This window comes from Saccoglossus kowalevskii, chromosome 12 (assembly GCF_978046115.1).
Source record: "Saccoglossus kowalevskii chromosome 12, keSacKowa6.1, whole genome shotgun sequence".
NCBI classification, from domain to species: domain Eukaryota; kingdom Metazoa; phylum Hemichordata; class Enteropneusta; family Harrimaniidae; genus Saccoglossus; species Saccoglossus kowalevskii.
Window position 1 is genome coordinate 27,117,751 of NC_140652.1, and position 22,816 is coordinate 27,140,566.

The 22,816-nt window shown below is 36.4% G+C and overlaps 2 protein-coding genes and 1 long non-coding RNA gene across 3 annotated transcripts; all 3 read right to left on the minus strand.

The window, feature by feature from the left end:
- Positions 1-785: 785 nt before the first annotated feature.
- LOC146735681 (fucolectin-like) lies at positions 786-2,419 on the minus strand. The gene is made up of 3 exons (XM_085506003.1): positions 2,332-2,419; positions 1,643-1,852; positions 786-997 (listed from the first exon to the last, which is right to left on the minus strand). The coding sequence occupies exons 1-3, from the start codon at positions 2,417-2,419 to the stop codon at positions 786-788; spliced, it is 510 nt and encodes a 169-aa protein (XP_085362129.1).
- Positions 2,420-2,951: 532 nt separating this feature from the next.
- LOC146735682 (fucolectin-like) lies at positions 2,952-10,294 on the minus strand. The gene is made up of 5 exons (XM_085506214.1): positions 10,198-10,294; positions 8,154-8,220; positions 5,221-5,242; positions 4,008-4,217; positions 2,952-3,355 (listed from the first exon to the last, which is right to left on the minus strand). The coding sequence occupies exons 2-5, from the start codon at positions 8,214-8,216 to the stop codon at positions 3,144-3,146; spliced, it is 507 nt and encodes a 168-aa protein (XP_085362340.1). The 5' UTR covers positions 8,217-8,220; positions 10,198-10,294; the 3' UTR covers positions 2,952-3,143.
- Positions 10,295-16,107: 5,813 nt separating this feature from the next.
- LOC146735683 (uncharacterized) lies at positions 16,108-17,544 on the minus strand. The gene is made up of 2 exons (XR_014931181.1): positions 17,476-17,544; positions 16,108-16,376 (listed from the first exon to the last, which is right to left on the minus strand). It is a non-coding gene; the product is annotated as an uncharacterized LOC146735683 (long non-coding RNA).
- Positions 17,545-22,816: the final 5,272 nt, after the last annotated feature.

Below are 22,816 nucleotides of genomic sequence, written 5' to 3' on the forward strand. Positions count from 1 at the left end.
TACTGGAATAATGACCAGACCCATCTTTGATGTGTTGATAGGCAATGTTCTGGGCACTCTGGGCGATTGCACTTCCCATTCGCAGTTTAGTTTCATTGACAGTAAAGCTGCAACTTTTGTGACTCAAGTGTCACGAAATCGTCAAGTGACCACTAAGAGGTTTGTCCGTTTGTTATAAATGTTCCGCTGTTTGAAAGGGTTGCTAATATGTTTCTCATTATTGCAATGGAAAGGACGGTGTATTAATCAGTAAACAGACGCCCGCTGGCCGTGTGGGCATAACAATATCTGTAATTTCCCGACGAGGAGTTGATAACTAATGGAATTATATTATGTACTTAGGATATTGTGTCGATGAATAACATTTTTGCTATGCCAACATTCCTCAATCTAAACAGGTGATCTTGAGGGAATATGGCTAAACATGTGCGTATTGGTGACACATTTAGTAAAAAGCTAAACATTATTCAAATGACATTCCTGAACGGTGTATGCGCCAACACCACACTAAGTAACGTGATATCGCATGTAAACAAAGAACATTCCATTAACATCCCGTTTCCACACTTCCGCGATCACGAAGTTTGAGGTACGCGCTTTAAATTGATTAGTCTTTTTAACACTAATAAAACAATATGGTAAGATAGGACGAAGTATGACAAAAGATGATGAAATTGAAAAAAATATTCTGCTGTGTGTCACTACAAATTTTATTTCATTATATATAATTTCATTATAATGTAATGTATTATAATTAATTATAATTAATTAATTAAAGATTATAATTAATTGCTATAGATTTCCACTTCACACAGTTGTAACCAGTTGGTGTGATCTCTCAGTGTTACACCAACATATCGCCCTCTGAGATGACATTCAAATGGAATCTTCACATCATATGTGTTTGCATCCCAGTCTACTTGATCACCACATTGCTCGTTCAGGCTTGAATCACAATTGTCACCAATTGTTACCACTGCTCCATCGATTCTCTCAGCTGAAATATACACATAAATTATGTTAAGATTTAGATGTAATGAATATTAAGTAAATTTAAACGTAGCATATGGTTTTCGGCCAAGAAGTGGATACGTGAAAGAGTTTTGTAAAAATTCTCATATTGGATACGATTAATAAGCAATCATAGCCAAAATATCTCTCGCTAAGGTGAACCGTAAATACTACCTGAAACTACAAAATAAGCGCAAGAAGTGGGTAGATGACAATGTTATAATGGTTACATTGATAAAAAAAATGAACATGAATATTATGGCTATTCCTGTTTGGTTTTTGGTTTAGGCAAATTACATTATTAGCATGCACAGATGTACACCACAATCTAATCAGGTCTGGAAATAATCATACAATATGTGTACTATACTATTATTATGTTCTACAGATGGAACACGCAGCATGCATCCAGCAATTCATACATACATTCTTTGGAACCTGAATAACTAACATTTGCACATAAGAAGACGATGTTTTTTATTTCAAAGTCTGGTTGCACTACTTCTAATGTTTTGTTTATAAAAAAAATGGAAGTTCACAAATGTCGTGTTAGTAGAATATTTCGAAGTTTAACTTGAAAACATTAAAAATTAAAACAAAGCAAATTAATGTATGAATAACATTTACTTACAACAGCAACCCACTCGATTTGTTATCACAACTTCCGATATCCAATAGCTGTTTCCCAAATCAACTTTCCACCAACTGTTCTCTCTTAATCCGGTATGACTACAACTTCTATGGTAGTAACTAGGATCATCATTCCCATCAATAGCCAAACTAGCATTCCCAAGGAAAGCAGTAGAAATCTGGGTTGCAGTTCCCTGTAGTGCAAGGTTTTCTGGAAAATATATATAAATACGGCATCAGACTGTGAACGGACGATTAATGCTTTGTTTTAACAATGTATACAACATGAGAGGCAGTTTCACAGTTGTAGTCAACAAGGCAGAACATTTTGTTTTACAAAACAGGAATCAATCACATTTTCAAAATCAGTCCGGGCGCTACATTCTTGGACAGTAAGTCGTTGTAGTACGCGAAAGAAATAGTAGGAAAGATTGTCATGCCAAATTGAGGCAAGATGGAAAAATATTGACAGCCACTAGTGGGAGTTGTGTGCGAAATTTACTAGAACTCTGTACTGCTGAGGGCATGGTCAATGAACATAAAGTGTTGGTGTTTAGAGACACGGAGTGTTCTGTCATTCTTCTTCGAAACTATTTGCTGCATCTCTCACAGTTCACTGGGAGATATCGTACTTGCATACGAGCTGGTGGTAAATGGAAACGAGTCCCCGAAGCTGAACAAAGGCCGTACTCCTTCCTATACTGGAATAATGACCAGACCCTTCTTTGATGTGTTGATAGGCAATGTTCTGGGCACTCTGGGCGATTGCACTTCCCATTAGCAGTTTAGTTTCATTGACAGTAAAGCTGCAACTCTTGTGACTCAAGTGTCACGAAATCGTCAAGTGACAACTAAGAGGTTTGTCCGTTTGTTTGTTTGTTATAAATGTTCCGCTGTTTGAAAGGGCTGCTAATATGTTGCTCATTATTGCAATGGAAAGGACTGTGTATTAATCGGTAAACAGACGCCCGCTGGCCGTGTGGGCATAACAATATCTGTCATTTCCCGACGAGGAGTTGATAACTAATGGAATTATATTATGTACTTAGGATATTGTGTCAATGAATAACATTTTTGCTATGCCAACATTCCTCAATCTTAACAGGTGATCTTGAGGGAATATGGCTAAGCATGTGCGTATTGGTGACACATTTAGTAAAAAGCTAAATATTATTCAAATGACATTCCTGAACGGTGTATGCGCCAACACCACACTAAGTAACGTGATATCGCATTTAAACAAGAAACATTCTATTAACATCCCGTTTCCACACTTCCGCGATCACGAAGTTTGAGGTACGCGCTTTAAATTGATTAATTAGTCTTTTTAACACAAATAAAACAACATGGTAAGATAGGACGAAGTATGACAAAAGATGACGAAATTGAAAAAATATTCTGCTGTGTGTCACTACAAATTTTATTTCATTATATATAATTTCATTATAATGTAATGTATTATAATTAATTATAATTAATTATTAATTAATTAAAGATTATAATTAATTGCTATAGATTTCCACTTCACACAGTTGTAACCAGTTGGTGTGATCTCTCAGTGTTACACCAACATATCGCCCTCTGAGATGACATTCAAATGGAATCTTCACATCATATGTGTTTGCATCCCAGTCTACTTGATCACCACATTGCTCGTTCAGGCTTGAATCACAATTGTCACCAATTGTTACCACTGCTCCATCGATTCTCTCAGCTGAAATATACACATAAATTATGTTAAGATTTAGATGTAATGAATATTAAGTAAATTTAAACGTAGCATATGGTTTTCGGCCAAGAAGTGGATACGTGAAAGAGTTTTGTAAAAATTCTCATATTGGATACGATTAATAAGCAATCATAGCCAAAATACTTCTCGCTAAGGTGAACCGTAAATACTACCTGAAACCACAAAATAAGCGCAAGAAGTGGGCAGATGACAATGTTATAATGGTTACATTGATAAAAAAAATGAACATGAATATTATGGCTATTCCAATTATTCCTGTTTGGTTTTTGGTTTAGGCAAATTACATTATTAGCATGCACAGATGTACACCACAATCTAATCAGGTCTGGAAATAATCATACAATATGTGTACTATACTATTATTATGATCTATAGATGGAACACACAGCATGCATCCAGCAATTCATACATACATTTTTTTGAACCTGAATAACTAACATTTGCACATAAGAAGACGATTTTTTTTATTTCAAAGTCTGGTTGCACTACTTCTAATGTTTTGTTTATAAAAAATGGAAGTTCACAAATGTCGTGTTAGTAGAATATTTCGAAGTTTAACTTGAAAACATTAAAAATTAAAACAAAGCAAATTAATGTATGAATAACATTTACTTACAACAGCAACCCACTCGATTTGTTATCACTACTTCCGATATCCAATAACTGTTTCCCAAATCAACTTTCCACCAACTGTTCTCTATTAATCCGGTATGACTACAACTTCTATGGAAGTAACTAGGATCATCATTCCCATCAATAGCCAAACTAGCATTCCCAAGGAAAGCAGTAGAAATCTGGGTTGCAGTTCCCTGTAGTGCAAGGTTTTCTGGAAAATATATATAAATACAGCATCAGACTGTGAACGGACGATTAATGCTTTGTTTTAACAATGTATACGGCATGAGAGGCAGTTTCACAGTTGTAGTCAACAAGGCAGAACATTTTGTTTTGTAAATCAGGAATCAATCACATTTTCAAAATCAGTCCCGGGCGCTACTTCTTGGACAGTAAGTCGTTGTAGTACGCGAAAAAGTGCCTTAAACATGTACACAGTTATTGTGACATTACCATCTAGTCGCTGTGGGAGGGTTACACAACATGCAATTTCGAACTGCGTTGGCGTGTTTCGAGTGTGACGCAGTGCGTGTTGCATCTCTCTGGAGTGGCGAGGCGATTCTCACAAATGTGGGCTTAATACCTGTGTTTCATATTGTAATATTTGTCTGTTTATTAGCATGTATAACTTAATAATTTGACTTAGTTGCTGTTTCTGCTGGTGGACAGATTCATATGTCCTCAATTGTAACTAAGTTTATTTGTCGACAACATGTGTAGATTATGTCCATGGTTCGACTTGTGCATTATCATCTATGCATTTTGGGGATGTGTTCACTAGAGGAAGTGTATAATTGCAGAATATCACAATTTACTAGTGACACTGATGAAAGATCACAATTATTAATTTTATTATCGTTTAGACACATTATCGAAACGATGTTTGTTTATCCATATAATATATATATAATAATTTTTCCCAATTTACCTCTACAAATGCACCAAGAATTAGATTTGATATGATCTATTTGTTGAGGCTGGAAAATCAATATGAATATATGAATTCTGAATGCCATATATATGTTAAATTAGTGTATTGGCGGGAAATATTAATCGAGCATAGGTGAGCTTATTAACAGAAAACGTTTATTTGTTTATTTTATTCTAAGAGGTCTTTGATCAGCTATCAAATACTCGTGATACTATACGCAGACACCAAGGTAATACAAAAAGCGGATTATGGTTGGGGGTTTCACGGTTTGATAAATACTAACCTCGTACAGGATCCTCTTGAGCCTGGATTCACATAAATAAAAAAAAATGAAAGTCATTGTCTATTTACTATCAACAATGTATTGTAAGAACAATGGGGGACATAGAGGGAACAGAAACCATCCCTGGCAATCAGATAAGATTGGATGTGCAGTAAATTAAGTGCATTGTTACAATTATATTGTCTACATATGTCATAACAATTTAAGACTCTTGCAAAACTCCTGAATTATGTTACAATTATATTTGAGTTGTTTTTCTTAATTACAAGTACTAAATACGTGTTGCATACAGAAACCACATTACATGTATACATAATAATTGTTCAGGTGGGAGGTCTGGATGAGTATTTTCCCTTTCATTACAGTACTAAACTGATGTGATGTAGGGTATTTCCACCTAGATATAATCCAAACTTATTTGTCATTTAATCGTATTTTCTTTGTACGGCGTTCTTTATATTGTCCTGCTCTCGGTATATTTAAGACAAAGAATGACATATTTGTAGAAAACGTTTAACAAAACTGCATCTTAAACTATATTTGAAACGTTTTTAATTATGCAGTTTAAGATACCCATAAATTACGTAGCCAAACAATCTTGAAATATTCACCTGTGAAAATCAAAATAAACGATCGTGACGTCAAATGACAGTCAAATGACATGCAGGTATTGCAATAAAATTACGTTACAAGCACTAAAGTGAGCTTTGAACTCATTAGTCAACACTAACTTGTACATCGCATGCAACATTCCACTTAGTTAGTATTTACAAACATAGAATAAAAATTACAACGTGATAGCACAACTTTGTACTTTTTGGTATTTTGTTGGTTTAGCCAATTCAATGATCAGATTGTGATGATGAATACAAGGTATGAGAGATAAAAGGTGAAAGAAAGTCTGTGTAATATGAGTATTTTTATATATTTTATTTATGAATAATGTGTGTTATGATCAGAAGTAAATGTTTCAAAGAGGAATACATTTCTTGAGATATTAGAAGACGGTTCAGTCTGTCAAATATGTCTAGATGTTTGTTGTTGAAGAAAGTTGCAAATTAGAATTAGCCTCTGAATAAAAACAAACAAAACATATCCTAATTAATTCTTAATTCCCGAATTACCGACAGACGCGATGTGATTATTTTGTATATGCGTAATCTACCTAGCAACGCATACATATAGTTCATTGTAGCTGTGGAAAACAAGAGTTTAACCATAAACTTGGCTGAACACAAAGTTCAACCATCCGATCGAGCTACTCATCAAAGCCAAGTCAGTGACGTTAAAAGTAAATATGATGCTTCAGGGAATGTTTCCCATAATTTTAAGCAAATACGAATCATGCAACCAAAGAAAAGCCACGGAAAAATAACAAGTGTGACATATGTCAGAGTGGCATACATTTTATGCCAAGTGACGAAGGCTAATAACAGATCGGATCGAGCACAAAGACATGGAGGTTACGACATGAAGATAAAATAATCATAATAAAGCAATGTGTCTGGTCCTAAAATGATAAAAGATAACCCATCTGACTGGTAACTTAACTTGTTAGCACCTGAGGAATAACAAACATGTTAAGATGCAACTCCCTGATGACAAAAGTGCAGGCAACAATATCATTATCAATATGTAAAACTACAACCAATATGAATTGCACTAACTTATCATTAAAATGAAGCATGTTGCAAAGTATGCAACACTCAAGATATAAGTCTGTGCTAAAATTGTTTCAAGCTTTACGGGGAACCTGTTAATTGAAAATACAAGCCTAAAAATGTGCACTAATCATAAACTGTAAAAACAAGATTAAACGAATCTCAGCCATGAATGAATCCACCAGTATACCACATGTGGAAGAATCTCAAGAGGGGTTTGAGACTTTTGTTTGTGGTTAGAAGATATTAGTCAGGCACAAGAGTTAATAATTAATATACAGGTGATTCCGGTAATTTGAATGTCATTATAAGTAGGTGTGAGTGACCATATAAAAGATCAAGTTTAAATATTCAAGAAGTATGCCATTTCATCTATGGAGAGCGATGTCGAAGTAGTTTGGACTAAGAACAAGCCTTCATTCAAGATGGACACAATAGGTACATGACATTGCAGCTGTGTTTTATTCCAAAAGAGGTAAGTGGTGAACTATCGGCAGTACATCAGTGAAAGTCATATCATATGGTAAGCATGTTCATTGACAGATGTTGAATAATGTCTTTACTACATGAACTATATTTTGTTTGTATAACATCATTTAAATAGTACCTATAATTTCAATGAATTTCATGTAAAACTACATACCAAAATATGTCTATAATGATTGTAACCACTGGAAAAGGGCACAGAATCATTTACATTACAAAGTGTTTGTTGTTAATTCATGAATTCATAATTTAACCGTTGTCACAAAATCTAAAATTCACAATAAAATCTGGCAATAGATCGTGCCTTTTTGAAATATCCCCCCCAACGTTGCCTAATTTTTCCAAGCTCTAGAATGAGACACGTGATCAATACAAAATAATACATAACACAAAAAACGATAAAGATGAAGTAATTAAAATAATGAAAAATATGACTGCCATAATACTTTCCATTCAATCCCCAACTCCATTGAATGGATAACATTCTAGAGCTATAAACTGTAATTGTTCACAAGTAATTTGGTGATGTCATAATTAAAAAGTACATAGTGCATAATGAACTCTCAATACACAACTGTGTAAAAACTTAAAAAGCTGGGCTATTTTACTCATAGCAGCAATGAGTAAAGTAATAACAATTCGTAGATATTAAAAAGGATACTATTTTCTTGTGTTTGCATTATCATCTAATAAGCAGCGTCATGACAGATAATGTTACAGATGAGCCAATACAAACAATTATCACTCTAAATGCTTTTACATTATTAACGTACATGAACATCTTACCTGTATATCCACAACCATCAGTAACACAACGCACATTACCAATGCTGCTTGGTAGCTAGTCATCTTTCTGTCATCAAAAAAATGAAATAAGAATCAACTGAAGTAGTAGCAAGTGTAAAATTGTAATTGTAATATGACATAACTACACAAACTCGTCCAGGCACCTGGTTGCATCATTACTCCTTGTTACATGTATACAGAGTGAAAGGAATGTGTTCCCACTACCTGTATACAATGGACATGCGTTTTCCTACTTGTGTACAGAACAGTGTCCACTCATATGCATACATGATGCAGTGGAACATGTTTTCACTTGTATATCAATACTAGTGGATTTAGTGTTGGCTGAGTGTGTCTTATTATTGTGTGACGTTCATCTGTGCAGAACACCCAAGTAACTGTGGCACATTAGCCAAAATTGATGTTGTAATAGAGTACAATATTCAACATTTGCAAGAACATTATTTTCCTAAACCAAGGTAAGCCAAACTTAATTTCATACTGAACCTGATTAGTTGCGAAGTTGACCAAATATCCACCATAAGTAATTGCTTTATTTGTATAGCTGCGTAAGTCTTGAAAGCCCCATTGTGGGTTGTGTGTAGTCACAGTGTATGTGTGTTATGTAGCGCCTTTATTGTTTAAGAATAATACTCGGCATTTCACTTTTGACTTGTAAAAATCGCGCCTGACTCGGTTCATAATGAACTGCGTTCAACCAAAAGACGCCTGCTTAGCCCATTCAGTTGAACATTTATCCACACAGCTTGGCAATATGATAATCGTTGGTTCGAATTCATTCTGTTGCTGTACAAATAAATGTCCCATTTTTTGAAAATGGAGGACAAATCTTTACTCTCCACAAAGGAACAATGTTGAGCACAAAGACATAGTGCACGATAATTCTTTGGAACAATAATGATCACTTTGCTTTGCATTCCTAGTAAATGCGGAACAAAAACCGCTATGGAAGGTTAGTGGACTGTCGGATTCAGTCGGAGCAAACGAGACGAGCCAAAAGTAGTATTACTCTAATTACTGATGAATTGTCATTTAGTTACATTTGTACAGTCGAAAACAGTGTGTCAGTGTTGAGCTAGTTAGGGGAAATGAGCTTTCGGAATGGAGTATGTTGATCGCCTTATGGTGACTGTCCTGTACATAATCTTACGTCCTGTGGGATACGACAGTCAAAATGTTGGACAGGTGTTGCAGGCGTTCGATAGATGGGCATGTGACGGACGTTGGTCAACAACAGAATATAATCTCATGTTGTCACACGGGACAAAAAAGCGTATATTTTCTACTACTTAAATAAATGCATGACCCCAATTCAACAAAGTAATACATATATCGGAAACCACCACATTACCACATTAACCCGAATATCATTGCCGACTGTGTCACACTATTTGTTTATGAGGTAAAGTTGAGTGGACCGTGTTTCCATTACCATGTATAAATGTACATGAGATAGCATTTCATCCATAATTTAAATGGGAATAATGAACCACGTTATTATATTTATACCAGTTTATAGGAAACAAATGAATGAGTTGCCAATGATGGACTGTAGTTTCAATTCATGTGAACAGACATTGCACCAAATTACACACATACAGCCGATATGTATAAATATGTTCCAGATTCACATATATAAGAAACAGAAAAATTGCTAATATATTCAATTTTCAGCAGCTCAACAAAAAAATCTTACAAAACCCGCTTCAAGATAGCCAGAATTTAAGGACAGTCCCGGATCGGATGGTAGTAGAGCACAGCGATATCATTGATGTCATCATTTTGTTTCAATATCTGCCCCGAATTTGACAAACCAACGAACGTTTCAGATTGAGGGAAACGTCATAACTAGACATCGTTTAAATCTTTGAACATAAGTTTCATTAAATTAAAGTTTCTTATCCAGTATACTGTTAACTAATGTTATATGCAATTCTTTTGAGAAGTAACAATACGATTCATTCTGAGTAGAAAAGGAACACCGACCTTAATAACGGTGTGAATATTGAAATATGTCACTTACAATTCAATCTGGGTCTGCTGTGGTGAATGCTTCTTCTTTCGTCGTTAGACAGAGAATGTGTATTAGGTCGGTTTGAGTCACGACTGTATAATCCTTATATTTGTTGTAAATACCAGGAGATGTGAAAACATGTGGGTGTTTCTACATATTTGCATATCACCTGATATCAGTGCCCAGTTTCGTGAGCTCAGCATTTGTTCATTTATCCACTTGCTTTTTGAGTGTAACTTATCATAATTGTGAGGAACGGACTGTTAGTAAGTATGCACAGAAACCATCATGGCAGCAAAAACACTGTCAACTAAATAGACTGTTTAAACTCGTGAACATATATTTCCTAACATCACAATTGTCCATTAAACATACTGTTATAATTTTATATGTAATCATTTTGATAAATATGAATGTAATTGAATTAGATTTGAACAGAAACGCTGATCTCAATAATGATGTGAGAGTTAGAATAAGTATCTTACAACTCAGCCTTGGTCTGCTTGTGGTGAACACTACTACTTTCTTCTTTAGACAGATAGTTTGTCATATGGCTTGAATAGTTTTAGTCGCGACTGTATAATCCTTATATTAGTAAGTTGTAAATACCAGGGAATATATAAACACGTGTGTTTCAAATAGAATACAAGAAACAATACCTGGACAAATTTTATCATCTCGCATATAATTATTTTTTTCTCATCTAGTGTTCATTTTGAAAAATTGTGCTTTCAACATGGTACATGTTACCTGATAGCAGTACGTAGTTTCGCCAGTTCAGCATTTGCTTGTACTTTCCCTTTAGATTTTGAGTGTAGGTTATCATGATGATGCGACACAGATTGTAAGTAAGTATGCACAGAGACCATCGTGGCAGTTTTAAGCACGGTGTCAGTGATGGGCTAGTTTGTGTGTGCGTGTGTGTGTGTGTAGGATCTGCTCACATTTTGGAGGGTGGAAAATTCTTCTTTCGTCGTCAGACAGATAGTGTGTCATAGGTCGGGAGTGGTTTGAGTCACGACTGTATAATCCTGATATTTGTTGTAAATACCAGGAGATATAAAAACATGTGTGTGGTAAAAATGGAATACAAATAAAAATACCCGGATGTGTCTGGAAAATGTTATTTATTATGTATGCAAATAAATTTATTTTTATCACTTAGTGATCAAATGTTTATTTTGAAATATTGTCTTTTCTACATATTTACATATCACCTGATACTAGTGCACAGTTTAGTGATCTCCGCATTTGTTCATACTGTCCACCGGCTTTTTGAGAGTAGCTTGTCATAATGTAAGGAACGGACTGTGAGTTTGTATACACATAAACCACAGCTGTACTAACAAAGACACTTAAAACAATCTTGTATGTAGTGGGGTATGGTGGAGCACAGTGGGCATCATCATTTAGTTTCAATTTTCCCCTCAAATTTAACAAGTTAACAAAGGATTTAGATTGAAGGAATAACAATCAACTATATATTCTGTTTAAACTCGCGAACATATATTTCCTAAAATTACAATTTTCCATGAAACGTACCGTTGTCTAATTTTATATGTAATCGTTTTGATAAATATTAATGTAATTTATTTTGAGTTGAAAACCCTTATCACACTGATCTGAATAACGATGTGAGAGTTAGAATAAGTAACTTACAACTCAGCCTTGGTCTGCTTGTGGTGAACACTACTTCTTTCGTCTTCGAACATAGTTTTAGTCACGACTGTATATTCTTTATATTAGTTGTAAATACAAGGAGATATAGAAAAACGTGTGTTTCAAATGTAATATAAGAAACAATACCTGGACAACTTTTATCATCTCGCATATAATTATTTTTTTCTCATCTAGTGTTCATTTTGAACAATTGTGCTTTCAACTTGGTACATGTTACCTGATTGCAGTACGTAGTTTCGCCAGTTCAGCATTTGCTTGTACTTTCCCTTTGGATTTTCAGTGTAGGTTATCATGATGATGTGACGTAGATTGTAAGTATGCACAGAGACAATCATGGCAGTTATAAGCACGGTCTCAGTGATGGGCTAGTTTGTGTGTGTGTGTGTAGGATCTGCTCACATTTTGGAGGGTGAGTGATTCTTCTTTCGTCGTAAGACAGATAGTGTGTCATCGATCGGGAGTGGTTTGAGTCACGACTGTATAATCCTGATATTTGTTGTAAATATCAGGAGATATAAAAACATGTGTGTGGTGAAAATGGAATACATGAACAAATACCCGGATGTGTCTGGAAAATGTTATTTATGTATGCAAATTAATTTATTTTGATCACTTAGTGATCAAATGTTTATTTTGAAATATACTTGGATTTGAGAGTAGCTCATCATAATGTGAGAAACGGACTGTGAGTTTGTATGCACGTAAACCACAGATGTACTAACAAAGACACTTAGGACAATCTTGTATGTAATGGGGGTAGTATATGATGGAACACAGTGAATATCATCATTTAGTTTCAATTTTTAACAAAGGAGTTAGATTGACGGAACATTAAAAACTATATATTTGGGTTAAACTCGCAAACATATATTTCCTAAAATTACAATTTTCCATGAAACATACCGTGGCCTAATTTTATATGTAATTGTTTTGATAATAAGAATGTAATTTACTTTGAGTTGGAAACGCTCATTACACTGATCTGATTAACGATGAGCGAGTTAAAATAAATAACTTACAACTTAGCCTCGGTGTGCTTCATTGTGGTGAACACTACTACTTTCGTCTTCAGACAGATAGTGTGTCATATGGCGGGAATAGTTTTAGTCACGACTGTATAATCCTTATATTAGTTGTAAATACAAGGAGATATAGAAACACGTGTGTTTCAAATGGAAAACAAGAAACAATACCTCGACAACTTTTATCATCTAGTGTGTATGCATATAATTATTTTTTTCTCATCTAGTGTTGAATTTGAAAAATTGTGTTTTCAACATAGTACATGTTACCTCATAGCAGTATGGAGTTTCGCCAGTTCAGCATTTGCTTGTACTTTCCCGTTGGTTTTTGAATGTAGGGAATCGTGATGAAGAGGCACAGGTTTTGAGTAAGTGTGCACAGAGACCATCATGGCAGTCAAAAACTCGGTGTCAGTGATGGGCTAGTTTGGGTGTGTGTGCAAGGTCTGCTCATACAATTTAGAGGGTGAGTGATTCTTCTTTCGTCGTCAGGAAGAGAGTGTGTCATAGGTCGGGAGTGGTTTGAGTCACGACTGTATAATCCTGATATTTGTTGTAAATACCAGGAGATATAAAAACATGTGTGTGGTTAAAATGGAATACAAATAAAAATACCCGGATGTGTCTGGAAAATGTTATTTATTATGTATGCAAATAAATTTATTTTTATCACTTAGTGATCAAATGTTTATTTTGAAATATTGTCTTTTCTACATATTTACATATCACCTGATACTAGTGCACAGTTTAGTGATCTCCGCATTTGTTCATACTGTCCACCTGCTTTTTGAGAGTAGCTTGTCATAATGTAAGGAACGGACTGTGAGTTTGTATACACATAAACCACAGCTGTACTAACAAAGACACTTAAAACAATCTTGTATGTAGTGGGGTATGGTGGAGCACAGTGGGTATCATCATTTAGTTTCAATTTTCCCCTCAAATTTAACAAGTTAACAAAGGATTTAAATTGAAGGAATAACAATCAACTATATATTCTGTTTAAACTCGCGAACATATATTTCCTAAAATTACAATTTTCCATGAAACGTACCGTTGTCTAATTTTGTATGTAATCGTTTTGATAAATATTAATGTAATTTATTTTGAGTTGAAAACCCTTATCACACTGATCTGAATAACGATATGAGAGTTAGAATAAGTAACTTACAACTCAGCCTTGGTCTGCTTGTGGTGAACACTACTTCTTTCGTCTTCGAACATAGTTTTAGTCACGACTGTATATTCTTTATATTAGTTGTAAATACAGTGAGATATAGAAAAACGTGTGTTTCAAATGGAATATAAGAAACAATACCTGGACAACTTTTATCATCTCGCATATAATTATTTTTTTCTCATCTAGTGTTCATTTTGAACAATTGTGCTTTCAACTTGGTACATGTTACCTGATTGCAGTACGTAGTTTCGCCAGTTCAGCATTTGCTTGTACTTTCCCTTTGGATTTTCAGTGTAGGTTATCATGATGATGTGACGTAGATTGTAAGTAAGTGTGCACAGAGACCATCATGGCAGTCAAAAACTCGGTGTCAGTGATGGGCTAGTTTGGGTGTGTGTGCAAGGTCTGCTCATACAATTTAGAGGGTGAGTGATTCTTCTTTCGTCGTCAGGAAGAGAGTGTGTCATAGGTCGGAAGTGGTTCGCGTCACGACTGTATAATCCTTATATTTGTTGTAAATACCAGGAGATATAAAAACATGTGTGTGGTAACAATGGAATACATGAAAAAATACCCGGATGTGTCGGACGAATGTTATTTATTATGTATGCAAATAAATTATTTTTATCACCTCGTGATCAAAAGTTTATTTTGAAATATTGTGTTTTCTACATATTTCATCTTGAATTTTTAAGGTGAATGTTTCGGCAAAGCGCTCCACTATCACCTTGAAGTATTTCGTTAGCACTATGTGTATGTGTCAATGCCCTCACAGCTTAGAATCAGTTTACCAACAGCCAATCTCATTACTTCTTTCATCAAAGCGCTTGGCCAAGCTATCAAAATCCTCGGGACGCAGCTAAGTCACAATACGCCATTAAAAAGCGCGCACAACTCTGCTATGTATTTCTATGGGCTCTGCACGAGCTGCTGTGAAACGACGGTCGAAAAGCCGTTGAAAATAGCTGAAATCGAGAAAACAGCACAAACCTAACTTTTAAGTAATCCTAAACAACGAAATTTAAATATGTTGCATATGCAGGGGTAATCTTGTGTTTCAACAACCATCCCAAAGTACCGTTTTATTAGAGTTGTTGGCCTTTGTTTTCACCATGATGGTTGCAAGGCGGTTGAAATGCCCGCCCCGAGAATAAATTTCGCTGCGCATTGTCGAAGCTGTGTTGACTTTAATGTCGAGGCAATATAGCGACGATATCCATACATCATGCGACAGATATTCAGACCAAAGTTATTCAAGCTATTTAGTTTTAAGTCTGATGCCTTCGTTTTTAGTCGCACTGGAAATGCAAAGCCCGAAGCGCTTTTTGGCAGTCATTGTAACAAAACTTTCTATTGGTCGGTAAACTTTCTATCGCACAACCACGTGATATACACGGTTATGAATAGAATTACCGCGCGGTGTTGTGGAGGGAGGAGTGTTCGAACGGAGCAACACCGTGCAGGCGGACGATGTACATATTTACATATCGCCTGATACTAGTGCATAGTTTCGTGATCCAGCATTTGTTCATACTGCCCACCTGGTTTTTGAGTGTAGCTTGTCATAATGTGAGGAATGAACTGTGAGTTTGTATGCACATAAAACACAGCTGTCAAGTACTAACAAAGACACTTAAGACAATCTTGTATGTAATGGGGGTAGTCTATGGTGGAGCACAGTTAATATCATCATTTAGTTTCAATTTCACACTCAAATATAGCAAGTTAACAATGGATTCAGATTGAAAGAATCGGAACAGCTTTATATGTTGTACCAACTCGTGAATACATATTTCCTAAAATCAATTTTGCATGAAACATACCGTTGCCAAATTTTATATCTAATTGTTTTGATAATATGAATGTAATTTATATAGAGTTGAACAGAAACACTGATCTGAGTAACGATGTGAGTGTTAGATTAAGTAACTTACACCTGTATGAACGTCTTGATCGTATTATAAGAATTGAGTTACGTGCTGTACACAATATGTGTCATGACGTATTTCTTTTATGATGATGAATTACACACAGAGATGAAATTTTGTATTTAATTATTATCATAGTATAAACTGGAAGTCCACAATCAGAGGTAGGTTTCATAGCTAACAGTTTGACACAACACAAACAGATACAGGAATGTGGGTGGTGTAACGTACTCGAGATGTTAGTTTTGGACCTCACTGGATAGGTATCAGGTGATGAACAGTTCTGGGCCAATTAATGATTTACACAATAAACTGTTGGACGTCATGATATTAAGACAGAAATAACGTAGTTCTAGATGTGTTACTGCTCGGTATTTCCTACAAAGCAAAAGGAATATAGTTATTACTTATAGAGTATATCTGTTCCTAGGAATAATGCCAATATGCAGTCTGTAACAAATATTTCACAACATTAGTTCTTATAATATTTTCTAAACAATAATATAACCTATACATCGTAACAGCATATTGTTACAATGATATTGTTAGGCATATGCAAACCCTCGTCTGTATTTTGGCGTAACATTTGAGAACTGAAATTAGGCTGAGTGTCTGATTGAAAAACTAAAAAAACTAATCACAACTCACTGGTAATAATTTAGGCTGAATAGCCACTTAATGGCAAATCGTATTACACTAGCAACGACACTAAGATTGTAAACAACATGCCGATATTATCTAGAATAACATGCGTCTTCTAACCTGAATTTTGTTTTTGACGGCGGCTATTGTAGATACAGAGGTAGTGTAACAAAATATATTATAGTGTGTTGAATAGAAATCAGTGGGACACCATGCAAATATACGCTAACACTTTTCCCTCCACACTGGCTAAGCAATATTGGCGAGAATTGTTTTGTCTTGTTTGTCCTCAAACACCCAGCATTTACAATTACTAGCCTGCAAGTCCAGTACTTTTCAGCAGCATGTCACCTCAAAAACATTCGCTAAACCTCTGACTTCACGGAGCTACCCATCACCACTACACGTTCGCTGGTTCCCGGCGTCCTTTGCGAATGGCAGGTAGGACGCAGGTAACCAGTAATCGCCATATTGTTCCTTTTTGCCGGGATTCCGGCCCAAAGTCACGTGAATAAGTGACGTAATTTGAAAACATTCAAAGTTCCGTTCTGCGTAAACGTGTCTGTGATACTGCAATAAAGCCATGCTTTGTGTAACAAAAGAAACAGTGTTATATTATATATAGAAACAGTTTTACGAGTGTAATAGGAAAACCCTGCTTTATATAAATATAGGCCGCGAGCGTAAGTGCTGACTGGGGGTGCCCATCACATAATACACACAGTGCACCTATTCTGAAACTCCATAGACGACAATGTTAACATATGACGTGATTTATATATGGAAATGATAAACAAAGTTGAAAACATGGCGCTAAAATGGGAAATCAACATACCAGTAATCAACCACATGTAAAAAAATAACATGCTGGTCAGCTCAAACTCTTGCAAATCTCAGGTAAACAAGACACACCAACTGTATTTGGATTGCACCTAGAGAAATCAATGGGAAAACACCAAGATTAGAACATCCAAATACACACAGAATAAACCCACAGGTACACAGCCGCTAAGAAGTAAACAAAAGACCACATGATAGTCTCACCTTTGACCCAGGTGATCATGCCCTCAAACAGGGAGCACCTGAGAAAAAAGAAATATTTAAAAAATGTAATTGTTTTTGCAAGACATTTAAATTGAACTGCTACGAACTGGCATTGGTTGATTAGTGGCATGAGACTTTAAGAGAATAATTAAGGTTTAAGTTCTTGTTGATCTTGTACACGATGGAATATCATTAGACGAATAATTTCTCATGCGAAAAAAAATCCTCCAAATTTAAACTCTGGGAGTTATTTAAAAAAAAAACACTTGGTGGCGCCCTATACCCAGACAATTAGTTGTTTAAATTGGCAACATACACACAAAATAGATGATAGGCAAGGAATATAAGCCTGATTCTTAGATGCATTACTGTAAAGTATAATGTCCTCATTTACAGACCAACATTTGGCATGATTAGTAATTTAAAAAAAATAGTAATTTAAAAAAAATAGTAAACCCAAGAAAGTCAATTGGGAGTCTTGTAACTGTCGGAAATTGTGTGATGTATAGATAAGAAGAACAGATGTCTGAATACATGCTATTTTTACGACTTAGATATAATGTAACATCCTGTTACCCTGCAATGTCTGTCTATACAAATATTGATCTGTATTAGTATATAGTTGCTCAGTTTAAACGATTAAATCATTTGCCGCTTTGTGTTCTAACTAGGTACACCTCGTCTCAGTCTCCCCTACTCCACGATCCGAATCTCTCCCTACATTTTTGATGTCTAGACCAGGATCGTGAGTCTCCAGTCAAGACTGAGACATCTTCGACATGTCTACCGATCGTGTAACTCAACAGACAGAAAGCCAATGGGCTTACAAGAAACGAAAGGACCACACAGACCAAATGCCCAAGCAACTCAACAAGGCTGAAGAGGTTATGAGAAAAGAAAAACTTCTGACAACTGCTGACAACAATTCGAGACATCAAGAAACTCATAGAAACCATCCAGGAATGCGACGAAATAATACTAAATAATAAATTGAAAAACGAAGACGAGTACGCACGGTACTTTGAAGACGCGGGCGATTATGCTATAATTATCAACGAACATGTGGTACGTTACGAAAACTTAGAGAGAAACACTCAGCAGAGATCGATTCTTGAAGCAAGCTCAACGCATGATACTTCCATGACATCGTCTACAACAAGACGGACGGTCAACCTCCCCCAAATTGCAGTTGCTGAAATTTGAAGAACACATTCACATCGTCAGTAGGTAATCTAGAAGACGTCCAGAAATTTCAATACTTAATTGCTCATAACTAGACGGTAAAGCAGCGCGAATGATTGAGGGCCTCCAGTTGACCAATACCAACTATTCAGAAGCGCTAGCCACTTTGAAACAACGATATGGTCAGCCACACAAAATTAATTCAAGCTACACGAAGGCATTTTGGGGACTACCGCCACCAGATAATACGTTATCCAGCATGACGAACTCTTATGACAATCTCGAATCTCACATCGGTCAAGGTGAAGATTCGTTTGGTGATCTACTTGTGCCAGTTATTTTTGAGAAACTACAGTCAAACGTCAAAACCCAGATTTCCCGCGAGCATGCCAACACAGCGTGGTCACTACACGAATTAAAGGAAGCGGTCCATAAGGAAATTCAAGCCAGACAGGTAGGTAACCCCATAGAACACTTCAATGATAATTCGCCAGTGAAAGGTGTCTACCCGCTAAAACATCCTTTACTGTTGGGTACAAATTTTCTAGATCTGCGGTCGCTAAACCCATGAGATCCTTCAAGTGCGTCTCCTGCAAAGGGCCCCATTCTAAACACGTCTGTGAAACCGTTGTCGGACTTGACACACGTAATGCACGTAATGCAATTGTGAAAATATACAGATTGTGCTTCAACTGCTTAGGACACCATAAGGTTCATGGCCGCAAATCCAAATTTCATTGTAGAATAACCTGAATTATCACATCTCACTGTTGTTATGCATGCTGCGACTGGTTGAGACTCGGTAACATGACATTGAGTAAGAATGGTATATTGCCCGCCAAGTGGATATTACATGGGTATATCACATGGATGACGTCACTGAAACTACTGCGCAACGACACTGCGCTTAACAAATTGTCATTCGCTGCACTGGGGCTGCCCCGGCCGCTGTTGTTTTCGGGGCTGCTTTCAAGGTTTTGAAGGAACTTTAGCCATCCGACAAAGACAGTGAAAGTGCCAGAATGAATATTAAGTAAGATACTCTGTTTTGATGTTTAGGGTATTTTTTATATGAAGCAAAAATGTATGGCAGCCGCCACTGAAACGTCGCAGCCGGGGTCGCTGCAGCGCGTTCTACGCTGTGAGCATTTCTACGCGTTCCACGCCGATGCTAACCGAAAACACTCTAAAGTTTTGTGGACTGTGAAAAGATGTGGTACGTTTTTGAGAAAGTAATTTCAGTCACTTCCACGGCACTTTGAAATTGTTATCTGTAGAGTGATCAAATAACTTGCGTTTGAGAATTTCTCAATTCATTTCAAAAATGTTATTCTCGATAATTTGAGTTATTCACACTGCTGAAGCACGGTTACTAAAATAGTATCCATAGCTGAAAATAACATTTTCTGAATGTATTTTTTTTCAGCAAACAATGTATGTACGTTATTGAGTAATATGAAACTTGTTATAATAGATAAAATAAAATATTGAATACTTCAAATATAAGTGTTGTTATTTTGTGGGAGAGCGGGTGTGAGTGATGTATGGTATCTGTGATTGTCATGGTTGATGTCTGTTTGATGTGATAAAATAAATAACACATGGTTATTCAGGCAATATCACGATCAGTTGTCTGCCTTCGGGCTGCTGGTTATGAAAATAATATTGATGATGCCCTCGCCTTCGGCTCTGGCATCATCAATATTATGGTCATGACCACCATCCCATGGGCAGGCAACAAATCGTGATATTACCCTCACAAGCATGTGTTATTATTTAAATGTAATCATACACTTTTCGTCGTATCATGTTTTATAGTATTGTGGTTTTAATATTCGTAATTGTACGTAATATTCGAATTGTGCTTCTTTTCATTTTTTTCAAGTATTTGACCCACGTCATATTTTTCGTTAATTCATATTGTGTCAATTCATTTTTATATTTCTGTTTATATCCTTATTGGTTTAACCCTTCAAGTATCTATCTGTTTAACCGGCCCGCCTGGAGTGTAGGCACACCTCGTCTTAGTCTCTCCTACTCCACGGCCCGAACCTTTCCCTACAGTAACCAACTGGCATTCAAAACAACTCAAACAACTCGGAAATATTTATATTATATTAAGCAAATTTTGACTTCTAGCAAACTTACGTTTTGCTTTTGCCAGACCCCTCTGAATTTGGCCCTGTAGTCCAGTCAATTTATGGTTTGACCAATCACAAATTGCAACAGAAATAATTTCTTCACAATACATTCCGGGGAGGTGACTAGATTGACATACTAAAAGTCTAGGAAAATCTAGGCTTCGGAAATATACCTAGTTTGCATATATTCAAAATGGCCGTTTCGTGCATTTTTACAACATGGAAAATATAACTATTAGGACATATCTTTAATTCTAGATGACATTTTTTAGATATTCAAGTTGCTGCGATATGGTTTGGTGTGTGTGAATGTATGTGATTGTGAAACATTTGATTGATTAACAATTCTATTTGCATAAATCCAATATGGCCGTCAAAATAGTATCATTTGAATGTGCAGCCTTGGACAGCTCCTCGGAGTCTGTTCCTCATAATGACTCCGACAGCCACGCCGTGGGGTGAGGGGGAACATCGATCCAAGTTACCCGATGTTCAATCAAACCCCCCACCCCACCCTCGGTCCTGAAACAATCACTCTCGGTAGGACTGTATTCAGTATTGCTTTGGATCGCGCCAAGTGATAGACGTAGGGGCAATGCATAGACGGTGATGATGGGCGGACCCTGGTCCCCAGCGGGGTAGAGGCCTAAGTCCTTAGGGTAGGTAAATTTTAGGCTCAACCTTTTTCCACTGAATCAAGTACTAGTCGATCAGGCAGTGTTTGAGACCGGAGCCAGCAGAGTCTGGAGTCAAATCACGTGTTCTGATCAGATCTTTCGGTTCTTCCCCAACCCTGGTATCACGACTTTTTTTGGTTCGGTGGGACGGGCAAAATGGGTGGCAACATTTATCGAATATTTCGACCGGTTACTCGGGAAAATCCACGCACTGACTGCAGAGAGGCGACCCTCAACCTTTTGAGTTCTGGCCAGCCCACTGAAACGAATTGTTTTGCGCCGCCAGCACTCTGAAGTCTCAATGGCGGAACGCACCAGCCTCCTAGACCCACTGACCTGTTGGTACAGGTGGGACCCGTGAGCCAGTTTGGCTTCTGCCTTATGGACAATCAAGTCGTGATAAAGACACGAATCAGGTTTCTTGCCAGGAAGCAAATTCCAGGACGCGATCCACAACCGATTGTCATTCCTGTAATGACTGGCAAGGAGGAAGCCCCTGAATTTCTCTTGAGGATAGTGAGATGCAACTGCTCCACAGACTGTCGCAGTCTCAGATGTACCTGCAGAAAGCACAACCTTGAAGGTTTTGCAGTTTGTGGTCAGTGTCGGGGATCTGGATGCACAAATGTAGTTCAGATATCTGATGAAGATAGCGATGATGATTAGCAATTACATTAATTAAACAATAAACTTTTGGACAAAATTATAACTATTTAATACAGTTTGTTAAATCAAAAATATAGTTTATATAGTTGAAATGGTCTATTGTGTATATAGTATACCAGATTTGTAGATCCAACCAAGGTGTTTCATTCCTCTAGTTTTTCTTATATATGGTACAGCCATGTTGGATTTATGCAGATGAAGCATCCGTCTACCCAGGAAACCTTTTATTTACATCTTTTCTGTACTGTACGATTCTGTTTAAAATATTCTAGCATTCTAGCATCTTAAACTTATTACTTATGCCAAACAGAAGAGAAGCCGGAAGAGAAGTTACATTAAATAATTATATTATCGCGGCCATATTGGATTTATGCTAATTTCCAGTTACCAAATCTACACATTTAGCACTCTCATACTTTCCCTGACTCAAAACAGTACCATACCATCATGCATTTTTAAAATACCT